This window comes from Mytilus galloprovincialis, chromosome 6, assembly GCF_965363235.1.
Source record: "Mytilus galloprovincialis chromosome 6, xbMytGall1.hap1.1, whole genome shotgun sequence".
Taxonomy (NCBI): domain Eukaryota; kingdom Metazoa; phylum Mollusca; class Bivalvia; order Mytilida; family Mytilidae; genus Mytilus; species Mytilus galloprovincialis.
The window spans coordinates 93,599,995-93,612,838 of record NC_134843.1 but is presented as its reverse complement, the minus strand read 5'-3'; the positions used below and the strand labels follow the sequence as shown (position 1 = coordinate 93,612,838).

Sequence of the window (12,844 nt, the reverse complement as noted above, 5' to 3'; positions counted from 1 at the left end):
ATAATAACACGGACATTCGTACAATCGGACAAAAAGCAAAATAAAACAAAATATCGTGACGGAAAACTTTACAGTAGTTATCAAATAAATACGAATATTTCGTTTTTTTTTTTTTTGTGTTTGTGTATGTGTATTACATGAGGGAGGTTATGCCCTAATTTTTTATCGTGATTCGTCAAAATATCCTTATCGTGATTCGTCCGATGTCTTAAATAATTATCGTTACCGTTAATTTTGGGAAAAAATAGCGTGATTCGTCAAATTCAGCTGATTTTTTTATCGTCTAAAAGAAAGTGTACATCTTATCGTCATTCACTAAAAATTATCGTTTACGTCTTTGGTTAGAATTTTTACCGTTATACGTCATTAAGGTACCCCCATTCCTACCCTGATCTTACATGTTAAATGAAAACACATTAATTGTTACTTTGAAACGTTAAACCTGTCAAGGATTTGAATTCTTCAAGGAAAAGTCCCGCTATCTCCATGCACAAGTTTCTCTATAGATACATATACTAGCACAGGCCAACATTTATTTTATCACCATCTGACATCGTTTAGCTAATGTACATATCTGTTTTAAATGGTTTATAAGATAAAATTATTAGAAATCAACAGGCCATTAACTTTTTCACACCCTTTAATCTATACCTATAAAAGAGTAAACAGTTATCAACTATACCGAAAGCGGGTGCGCTATTCATTTATCTATATTTCCTGAAAGACGAAATGAAATGACCGTGATGTGCACAACATTTATAATATGTAGATAATGATGTATTTTTTTTTATTGATTTATCTCCTTTTATTCACATGTAGCCCAACGTTTTATACCGTAAATTGAATTAAGAAATTGAAACGAACCAGGAACATCTTAAAGTTTGCCATGGTTTACATGTAGCAGGAATTGAAATTTTCTTCAAATGTTTTTTACAATTCTATTTTCTAAAGCAAGGAAATGACACTTTGATTTTTTTTTTAAATATTTAAATGCCTTAATCTGATACAGGGAAATCTAACTTTTTTTGTAAGTCTACATAATGATATCCCTATAAATGTTCAAAATAAATTTGAACTATACATTCCTTTATTACGAGGGGGAAAAATTGGTGTATATATATTAAATAATAATTTATATGTATGCTCTTTTCGGTTCTTTTCGGTCCTTTTCGGTTCTTTTTGGTCCTTTTCGGTTCTTTTCGGTTCTTTTCTGTAAATCGTCGCTCTTTTCTGTAAATCGTTGGACCGATTTTTCGCTACATTGAAGACCTGTTGGTGACCTTCTGCTGTTGTTTTTTTCTATGGTCGGGTTGTTGTCTCTTTGGCACATTCCACATTTCCATTCTCAATTTTATTTCCTGAAATTGTAATAATTAAACTTTAAATTTCCTGAAATGGTACTTCATATTTCTGTCCATTATTGAACAATTTCAATATAACATGCAAACTTACTTTTCTGAATCTACAGTAAATTGATAGAGCAAAATCAACAATCAATTGATTCAGTCTGTTAAATGGAAAATGTTTGATTGCCATCATTTCACATAAATCAGACTTTGGATAATAATGGTAAAAGGAAATCAGTGTTGGACACACACACTAGATGTAGTATTGTCTTTATCAGCCCTCCGCCATAAATCAGACATTGGATAATAATGGTAAAAGGAAATCAGTGTTGGACACACACACTAGCTGTAGTATTGTCTTTATCAGCCCTCCGCCATAAACGTAAATTGACACATTATTGATGTATAATTTATCCTTGTTTACTGATAGAAATAATTACTGTGGTGGCTATACATTTTCTTCTTTATATGGCAACACAATTTTTAATGTTGAAAAAAACAAATTCGGTCAAATCAGAATAGAGAAAACTTACAGATAATATCTGAGAATATGGTTGTGATGATGTTTATAAATATGAGACAAATTTATTTTTTAAATAAAATTCTGAATATAAATATTCAAAGAAAGATCTGAAGTGTTTTGGCGTCTATTAACAACTTCCAAAATCAGCTGTTTAAATCATAGTACGTCTGTCATCTCTAATAGAATATTACTCAATGAAATTTTGGCATAGATTATGGAACCTCATACATTTTTCATTTGATTTGGCAGTTGTGAACATAAATAATCTTATTAATTGAACTATTTTGGGATTTAAAGCTTATTAATCTTGCAGATCATCAAAACATAGTTGTTTAAATAAAGTTTTTGTGAACTCCTGTATATCTATAAACTGTAACCTATAGGTCTATTTGTATCTGAATACCAATTTTGTCCACAATTATAAACATTCTGCTTCATGCATAGCAGTATTTATAACAGATTTTCTTTTCCTTTGATTTTTATCATAAATAAAAGAAGAATGTGTCTCACAGCACACAAAATGTTGGTTCTAAGCATTTTGTATATAGTCTCATAAAATTTGCATGAGGCAAACTTGCAAACTTTCCAAAGTAAGAATGCAGAAACAAAAAAATAGCAATTTTCTAAGTTCATATAAAGGGTCATAACTCTAGAAACCTAGAACTCTGCTAATATTCCTGAAATTCCCGAAAAAGGGTTATTTGGCCCTTTATTTTACTTTTATACTTAGGGTAAAGGAGTTAATGTAAGACCTAGTATTGTATAAGTTTTAAGATGGTTGTTTTCCTTATGGATTAGGTACAAAACTTCATGTCTTTATGCTGTTATAGTTGTATAATTGTTATACGTTTATTCTTTTCAAATCCCACAAAAACTGGTAGGTCAAACAAATATCAGGGTAATGAGCAATCCTATACAATGTATATTATTGAAAAAATATAATCTTGCGAATAAAAAGGTCCAATCAATCTGAAATTACAGAAATAATTTGAATTTCTTACAACAGTTTTTATCATCATTTTTCTGAATATATACATCTCTAAGGATTCATTTTATTTCTACTCATATGTTTAATCTTTTGTGACTTTCATCTTTATACAGACACCATGTTTAATAGTGGTTTAGGATATTATGAAATAAACATTTAATGTAGTTCATAGCCTAGAGTTGTAATAACCATATAAATCCAATATAAAACAAGGCGTTAGTGCAATATTGTGTCTCAAAGATGTCATATAACTTTACTAAAAACTCCCAGGAAACCATGTCTGGAGTTCTGAGAATGTCGGATTCATTATACATTTATGGGTAACGGTATTAGCACAGATTATAAGTACAGTCTGTCTTTTGATGGGGAAATTGTCCAGAACGAGTACCATAATTTCGACCATAAATGGACCATCAATATTCATAAATAATCCTAATTAAATAAAAGATGATGGGTCTGTACACAAACCGAGGATCAAGTCAGTAAATTGAAGTTGTGGTTTAAGAGGACTCCCGACAAGTTGTTTGATTAAGAATTAAGTTAACGTCTTTATGTAAATGAGACATTCTTACTGATGGAATCTTCATATTGAAGTGGAAAATATCATTTACGATGCCACTCAGGTGAAATTGATGACACCTTTGCACTTTTGTTGTCAAGTGGATTAAGCTAAAAATTAGGAGAAATGGGAGCAAAAATATTAAGTTGAGGCCATATCGAATTTTGCATAATGTTATAGAATTAGAGAAATTGCTAACTTCAGCATTCAATGTTGGATTGTGATACAGAGCTGATTTGAAGTGATGGATAGTTGATTGGGAACTTGTGAGAGAATTGCCAAAAGACAGGGAACATATAATTGTGATCAATAACATTAATGTCGTCATAGATTATCTAAATATTTGAATTTTATTCAATAACTTTTGAAAAAAAGAGTAAAAAGTATTAAAATGAAGAGAAGTGCACCCAAATTTCGTAGACTTGTTTTCACCAGAGGAAATCCTATATTTAAGTCTACAATTTTTAGAATACAGGTAAGTTACCATGTTAACGGAATCTGCAAACAGAAAGGAAATGTAACTGCTTACTGAATTGAAAACTACAATAGTTACAAACTTAAAAAGATGCGGTAGGATCATGTCAGTGAGAAAACTATCTACCAAATCTACCAAATACAAGGACAATAGTTAAATAACAGTTAGGCCAATTAAAATTAATTGCTAGATTTTCATCCCCGCCCGCCCCTCTGAAATCGTCCCGCCCCAATTTTTTTTATTTAACAAAAATACGATTTCCGGATTTTGGTCATGTCCGTTACCAGGAACCATCGATAATTTCGTTTCATTCGAAACTTCCTGTTTCAAATTTCTTTTTTGTATTTCTTCGCCGGAGTAATCCCATCGAAAATGATTAAGTCGAAATATTCTGCTGCTCTATGATGACAACATCATCTACCGAGAATAGAGATTGATAACGAGAAGGGCATGAAATATTCGAGTTATGAGTAAAACGCCTTGTCCTTGAACGCAAATTGCGGTAGTCACCGGTGGTCACAAGTGAATCGAAAATCGTTTTTTTTTCTTTATTTATACAATGACTTTGTGTCAAGAAATTTGGACTGTGAATGATATCCAAAGCGCAAGAATCGTAGAACAAATTGGTACAAAAAACATGACTGGATTAATGATTTATGACCGTATATTGGGGAAAAAATGTCGACAAACACGCATTTTAATTATAACAAGCCCTTCTATTCACCCATGGCTTTTGTTTTTGTTGACAAACAGCAAACACCCTCTGTTACTGTCCCTACCATCAATTTAGTCATTAAGCCACAACTAATTTTTTGGTTAAGTTCATGTTTTACATCATATTTTCTTTCAACACTGAGTTTACATTTTATTCTGTACTCGTAATACTTGTGTTGCATACAATTGTACCAAAACATTTAATTGATTTTATGACGACCACAAACCATTGCGTAAAAAGCAAAATAAATGTGGTGTAGGAGGTATACTAGTAGTCTAACTGAAGACTGAAGAGAGCATTTCTCTTCTTTTTGATGTCTACTATAAATAGGTTTCTAAAGCGGCAATTGCATGTATAACAGTGGTTGCCAATCAGGGATTTTTATTTAAGAGTTTGAAAAATAGTGTATGATTCCTTATACAGCATGTATATACATTATACAAGCTTGTTTCCCACTAGCATATACCCCGCGGTATGAAAAACTCATGACGAGGGTTTCATATGAAATAAAATTTAAAAAATAAAATCCTCCCACCCGCCCCATTTTTTTAAAAAATTTGGATGAAAATCTACTAATTAAGTTTAGTTGGCCTTAAAAGTCACAAACATTTATGAAATTGTAATATTATGTAAGTATACATTAGATCCTTGGCTCTTTGTTTATTTTTAGCCTATAAATAATTTAAGGCAAAGGTCTTATTAAATGCAAAATAAATAGATTAAAGATATTTTGGTTAAAAACGCCATGTGGGTATAATTATACAGGTAAATTATTTATCTGTATAAAATTAAAAAAAATAATTATATTATGTGGATGGGTGCTTCTGAAAATAAGATTTTTTGTCTTTTATAATATATTGATGAAATTTGCATTATTTTGACTAGTTACTTAGTGCCAGATTTACTAAAAGTTTTGCAGAGGTAAGATCGTTTGTGATCTTATTATAGATCAAGGAGAAAGAAGCAGGACAGTTTAATGTATTGTTAATATCTCTCATTTCCTATTGCTTTTCCTGGTCCCAACAGAATCCAGTTCCATTTATATCTGACTATTTCCTGCTTTGCCACTAATTAACGTACCTATAACTTTTGTTCCCAGTGTTATGTAAAATATAATGGCTTTATCATATCACACTTTACCATTAAATGTTTATGGTTTTATCAAGCGTAACCATAAAGATGGAGTAATTTAGTCAGATTTTACCCGTTTTGTCATTTGTATTCAATAATTCATTGTTCCACGTTGATGTCTTGATGTTTGTTGGGATGACAATGATAGTAATATCAATTTCAACTTAAAATCCTTAACATGATGAATGTTTTGTCATTCGCTTTAATTTAGCATCATTTATTGATATACGAGAAATTTATATGACGGAATTATGAAATTGGATAAATTTGAAATATCAGTTGTATGATATTTTTTAAAAGATCATTTTATCAGGAAAGTTTTCAATAATGAATCGTTTTCTAAAGAGAGCGGTTGGTCGTGTTCGAGCTAGGATACGAACACAGCATGTTGTTGGAATGATTGTAAGTACTCACTTATTGTACTAGAGACTTAAATGATTTTTAAATTCTTTGAAGAGTTAGTTGTTGTTTAGATAACAAATAAAACTTCAGAACTGTCAATCAAAACAGATGCCTTACTTATTGGCAAGAAAATGGAAAAAATTGTACAGTTTTTACCAAATGGTCCATTTTCCAAGACAATTGATATTCTTAGTATTACAATTCATTGAAATTCAGAGGGTCAAGTTTTGAGCAGGGGAGGGGGATTAAAGGGGGAAAAAATAAAAACTTTTTTAAAACAAGTTTAGTTTACATTTTAATGTTGTGCTTCTGTTGTGTCGTAATTCTCTTATATTTAATGCACTTCCCCCTGTTTTAGTTCGTAACCCAGATTTGTTTTTTCTCTATTGATTTATGAATTTTGAACAGCATATACTACTGTTGCCTTTATCAAGTATCACATCTGGAATAAAAAAATGTTCAACTCAAAGGTCATGATGGACAATTTTTAAATTTGGTTTTTTGGTAAAATATGTTGATACATATTTTGATAGTATTAGATTGTTAAGAACACCTATACCATTTGGTTTATTTTTTTCATATAGATATGCAATAAATTCATGAATATTTATGATTTTCAGTGTATAGTAAAGTTTTATTTTATATTAAACATTTTGAACCCTTCTCTAAATCAAAGTTAACCCACAGTAATTGGTCCATTAGTTGAGCATTTTATATTACAAGATGAAAACTCAGCAACAAACATTTAAAAACTGAAAGTACATCTGGAGCAATATATTCAAAAGGGGCAAAGTTTTTTAAGAAGGAAAGTCAAGATTTTCTGTGCTGATAAACTATAATTTTTTGCAAAATATATCAATATTATTGACAGCATAAATTAAAATGTATGTCGATTGTATGTAGTGATCCTAGATACACTACTGGGCAGATTACTGATACCATCAAACAAGCATTTTTATGCCCCACTTACGAGAGTAGAGGGGCATTATGTTTTCTGGTCTGTTGCTCCGTCCGTTCGTCTGTGTGTCCGTTCAGGTTAAAGTTTTTGGTCAAGGTAGTTTTTGATGAAGCTGAAGTCCAATCAACTTGAAACTTAGTACACTTGTTGCTTATGATATGATCTTTCTAATTTTAATGCCAAATTAGACTTTTGACCCAAATTTCACAGTCCACTAAACATAGAAAATGAAAGTGGGAGTTTCAGGTTAAAGTTTTTGGTCAGGTAGTTTTTGATGAAATTGAAGTCCAATCAACTTGAAACTTAGTACATATGTTCCCTAAAGTATAATCTTTCTAATTTTAATGCCAAATTAGATTTTTACCCAATTTCACGGTCCATGGAACATGGAAAAGGATAGTGCAAGTGGGGCATCCATGTACTTTTTGGACACATTCTTGTTTTTCAATATCATAATGTTAAAAATGATTCCTAATTTGGCAGTTTTGAAACTAGCTTCTGATTTGTTCTTTCCAAAAATTCACCAAAAACATGTGAATACATGCAAAGGGGGTCCTATTTAACCACAAAATCTAACATAATATTCAAAACAATCAGCCTAATACAGATGTCAATATTTTTCTTGTGGAAGTTGTACCCTAAGTTGTTTGAAAAAAATTGTATATATTGATAGTTTGTTTCAAATTAAAAGGGAGAACCATGTCATAAATTAAAGTCAATATATATTTAATTTGTTCCTTTATATGGAAGTTAAGTTTGTAAGATTTCAGAAGCAACCTTTGTTTTCTTTTTTTTTTATCACTGTGACCACCCTGAAATAATCTGGTATTGGCAACCTGTGTCTCTGTATTGTAAGGAGGCTAGCATCCTTTTGTTAAAAATGGATAAATAATTAGTTGTCTTTTCAGAATTCAAATGTACATTTTAATGTTAAATTGACATTTGATATAAAAAATGAGAGTTAAATTTGATATTTGCACAAAAGTTTTCAGGTGTAAGGAAAGTATGATAGATTTATTTTGAAATATGGCCATTTATAGATATAACCCTATATCATTTTCATGTGTAGACATGCATGTTTGGTAAAACTTTTCATGTAAACGATTTTTTTCTTTCAATAGTTTAATAAAAAGGTTTCATGTATCATAGCACATGATTTTATTACAGAAATAAATTTATTTTGATTTATATAGAAAAAAATCCTAATGACATTTAACACCCATATTAAAAAAAAATCGGTATGCCATTATGCCCTAGCTTGGCCTAATAAATCTATTCAGCAGTTTTGTTAATACCCTTTTGGGAAGTTCAAACAAATCCCCCCACCCCACCCCTTGAAAACCAAAAAATATTATTTAGAACTTCTGTATTAAAGTTGAGATTCAGTTTGACCTTTAAAGATTAATTTCATTGCATTATGACCCAAATATTAATTTATAACCCCTTCAGAAACATCATGAGTATGGGCTTGGTGTCCCCTGTTTCAGCCTTCATAAAATAGATATTCACATTAGGACTATTTTTTTTATTCTCATTTAGTAATTGAATAACAAAAGTACACAATTAAATTAGTTTAAAATAATGAGCATAACAATATTGGTAAACAACAATACATTTTATAATACAAAAATACTAAATAAAGACAAAAAGTAAAACTGATATGAGTTACTAAGAGTAAGCTTGGAGTACTTTATCAGCTAACAAAGAATGTAGATCTTTTATATGCTTACACCCAGAGTCATAAATATAGACCTTCATGTCTATAATGTGTTTGAACAATTAGAAATACAGTGAGCCAAAAGCCCAATTATTCCCTATCTGTTTTATGCTACTAACTTTCTAGCTTCAATTGTATTCAAGGTTTATAGATTTATTTAATCAGTCATAAAAAATTTACAACCGTAACTTAGGTCAGATTACTATGTAGAAAGAACTTTTTTCTGAAGAATCAATTTTCACTTTGTTATGAATGATTTGTTACTAAAGATAGACAAGGTTTCTTTATTATTGATTCACTCGAAATCATATTTTGTTGAAAGTATCATTTTTAGTAAACTGAACTTATTTTAGTTAGTTGTTATTGGGTTATGTCCCATTGTAACTGCACCAAATATTTCCAGTAGCATTTGGCTACATGGCAACCTTCTTATTGTATTATATGAATGTTAAGTGTAGGTTTGACACAGGAATTTATTTATTGACTTTATGGTAGTTTGTATTTTGTCTATGCCTGCATATTAAAGCTGCCCACCAACAGGGGTATAGGGCATTATGTTTTCCAGTCTGTCTGTCTTTTTGTCCATGCTCTTATCCAATATCAAGGATATAAAGTACTAAATGGTGGCCCCATTGCCGGCAATGCTATTTTTAGCAATTATCTCCTTAAAAGGCGCTTTTAATAAACTAATTATGGAAAAACTGCTGTTGTCTAATTGAAGCTCGATATCTATTTGCGATTTTACCGCACTCAAATATATATGGTCCCATGGCTTTTCTTGGTGAATTTTGGGGTTTTTCACGATACCTGACGATTTCGCAGAAAAATTTCCCTAATTTTGAGCAACATAAAAAAAATATTTCCGGCCCTTCATACTATACATTTAAGGACAAATTTGTGCTTGCATGAAACTTCATTCATAATACTTTCCAGAAGAAAAATATATAAAAGATATAACAACCAATCACAGAGAGCCATCTATTTTTATCTCTATGTCATGTTCCCTACATAAAATGGCTGCGCCCATGTAATTTTATTTGGTACATTGTAACCTATACGGTAATAAAAAAAAATTGAAATTTGATTTTTTTTGCCGCATTAGTTACTTGAACATTGCTTGACTTCATTCTACTATGCAAAATATCTCATTGAAAACTGTACAATACACAAGAATTAATTTCTGGAGCCTACCCCTGTTTAAAAATTGGTAAAAAATTACACTGATTTTTATAGACATTACGGTACTGCTTGTTGCAGGTGTAATATTTTGTCTCTTTGTTAGTATTGCCTTTTCGAAGTAATCATGTGCTTCTGATATTGATCAACAGAAAATTTAATTTGAGTGACGCTGTGCCGAAAACCAAATTAAAAATTCGGACCAGTTCAATATGAAATAAGTTCACTATTTTGAAACGGACTATAGCTTTATAAATCAGATACATGTGCACACTTTAGCTTCTTTTCGTAAAAAACAGCTTCTGGTGGTCTATATTAGCTATACAAGTAGTCTGGTAAATGTTTTGAATGATGCGAAATCGTTTAGCGTATGCATATACCCTTGGAGCCGTTTTTACCAAAAAAGGGGGAGGGTTAAATCCGAAGATTTCTGTGTCATGTGATGTGACAAGGACTAACAAGTATCGCCAAAAGTTAGGCCTATATATGGCTATCAAGCCTGTAAGACATATTTTGGATAAAAACAGAAAAGACACACAAAGGCGATGTAATCCTGTACTTACCCATATTTTGAATGCAAATAAGAAACAGACTATAGCATGAAAACGGAATTATTCACACATATCACAACACTAGTAAAGCGTTTTTGATGTCTTAATCTTTCTTTAAATACAATTTTTGACATATTTTGAGACCATTATAGGATATAAAGTACTAAATGGTGGCCCCATTGCCGGCAATGCTATTTTTAGCAATTATCTCCTTAAAAGGCGCTTTTAATAAACTAATTATGGAAAAACTGCTGTTGTCTAATTGAAGCTCGATATCTATTTGCGATTTTACCGCACTCAAATATATATGGTCCCATGGCTTTTCTTGGTGAATTTTGGGGTTTTTCACGATACCTGACGATTTCGCAGAAAAATTTCCCTAATTTTGAGCAACATAAAAAAAATATTTCCGGCCCTTCATACTATACATTTAAGGACAAATTTGTGCTTGCATGAAACTTCATTCATAATACTTTCCAGAAGAAAAATATATAAAAGATATAACAACCAATCACAGAGAGCCATCTATTTTTATCTCTATGTCATGTTCCCTACATAAAATGGCTGCGCCCATGTAATTTTATTTGGTACATTGTAACCTCAAGATAGAGTCTTGGTCAAGGTAGTCTTATACCAAAAAAAATGTGGTCACATCATCTGGAAAATTAATACACATGTTCTGTATCATATGCACTTTTAAAGATAGAAAAAGGGGGGTGGCGTGGGGGTAGGGGTGTGATATGGCTGTGTCTGTTCTGTCAGAATGTGGATGTAAAGTCTGATGCCTAGTATATAGAGTGACATATAAAAGTAACCCTTGCAAAAACTCTCTGCATGCCACAAAACCAGGTTCAACCTACCATTTTTATTAACCAGATTTTTGTGACAAAAATGTCGGTTATTGATTTGGGGATGTACGGCGGGCGGGCGGGCGGCGGGGCGGGCGGTCGGGCTGTCGGGTGGGCGGCAATCAAATGTTGTCCGTGCATTAACTCATGAACCGTTCAACCAAAGCTTTTAAAATTTTAATATGTTATTACTGACAACTATACGAAGGTCAAGTTCAATAATGGCGATTTTGACTTTTACCGTTCAGGAGTTATTGTTCTTGAAAGATTGAAAAATGGAGTTTCCAGTCGTGTCCATGCATTTAAGCATGAACTGTTCTACCAAAGCTTCCCAAATTTTAATATGTTGTTACTGATGACAGAATGGAGGTCAAGTTCAATAATGACGATTTTGACTTTTACCGTTCAGGAGTTATGGTTCTTGAAAGATTGAAAAATGGAGTTTCCAGTCGTGTCCGTGCATTTATGCATGAACTGTTCTACCAAAGCTTCCGAAATTTTAATATGCTGTTACTGATGACAAAATGGAGGTCAAGTTCAATAATGACGATTTTGACTTTTAACGTTCAGGAGTTATGGTTCTTGAAAGATTGAAAAATGGTGTTTCCCGTCGTGTCCTTGCATTTTCTCATGAACCACTCAACCAAAGCTTTTGAAATTTTAATATGTTGTTACTGATGACAAAATAGAGGTCAATTTCAATAATGACGATTTTGACATTTACCGTTCAGGAGTTATGGTTCTTGAAAGATCGTAAAATGGCGTTTCCATTCACGTTGTTGCATTTACTCATGAACCATTCAATCTAAGCTTTTCAAATTTTAATATGTTGAGTTTGATGACAAAATGGAGGTCAAATTTGATATTGACGATTTTCACTTTCACCATTCATCAGTAATGGTTCTTGTGATATTGCCAGGACACAAATAAATGTTAATAAATCCGGTTTGCTGTCGTTGTGACAGCCTCTTGTCTTAAAATGCCCTGTACTACATCAGGGAAATGGACATTGTTATATTATAGTTTGTTTCTGTGTGTGTGTTACATTTTAATGTTGTGTCGTAGTTCTCTTATATTTGATGCGTTTCAGCGGTATACAACTGTTGCCTTTATTTGAGGGGTCATTTTAAGGTTTGCTGATGCAAGGTTAAACTTCCTACCCTTATTTAACAAAGCCTGATTTCCAGTGGCAGTCCAAATTTCATGCCCTTCATTTTTGGTTAGCCTACTTTGTAGAGCCTGCTTTATTGATTGATAAGTACCAATTATCAGGTCTGCATATTGATAGTGTAGAATATCAGCTGCCTGGGTCACAACATGAAGTTTTTCATTGAGTTAGCACTGTGAGCGAATGAGTTCAAAAAGGCTTCATAGATTCTTCATAATGTGTTGAGCAGCTGACATTTTACAATATCAATAAGCAGACAACCAAATTAATGATTTATCAGGTTTTAT

General features: G+C 31.8%; 1 protein-coding gene across 7 annotated transcripts in view; it reads left to right on the top strand.

Annotated features, from left to right (window-relative positions):
• Positions 1-12,844, top strand: part of LOC143080752 (dynein axonemal heavy chain 5-like) — a 158,550-nt gene that overhangs the window by 32,693 nt on the left and 113,013 nt on the right. The window contains exon 1 of one of the 7 annotated variants that reach the window (XM_076256765.1): positions 6,119-6,139. The exons of the other annotated variants lie outside the window; for them this stretch is intronic. Within the exon in view, the coding sequence (XP_076112880.1) occupies positions 6,134-6,139 (6 nt within the window). The 5' untranslated portion in view covers positions 6,119-6,133. Of the gene's footprint in view, positions 1-6,118; positions 6,140-12,844 lie in introns of those variants that run through there. 7 annotated transcript variants of the gene reach the window in all.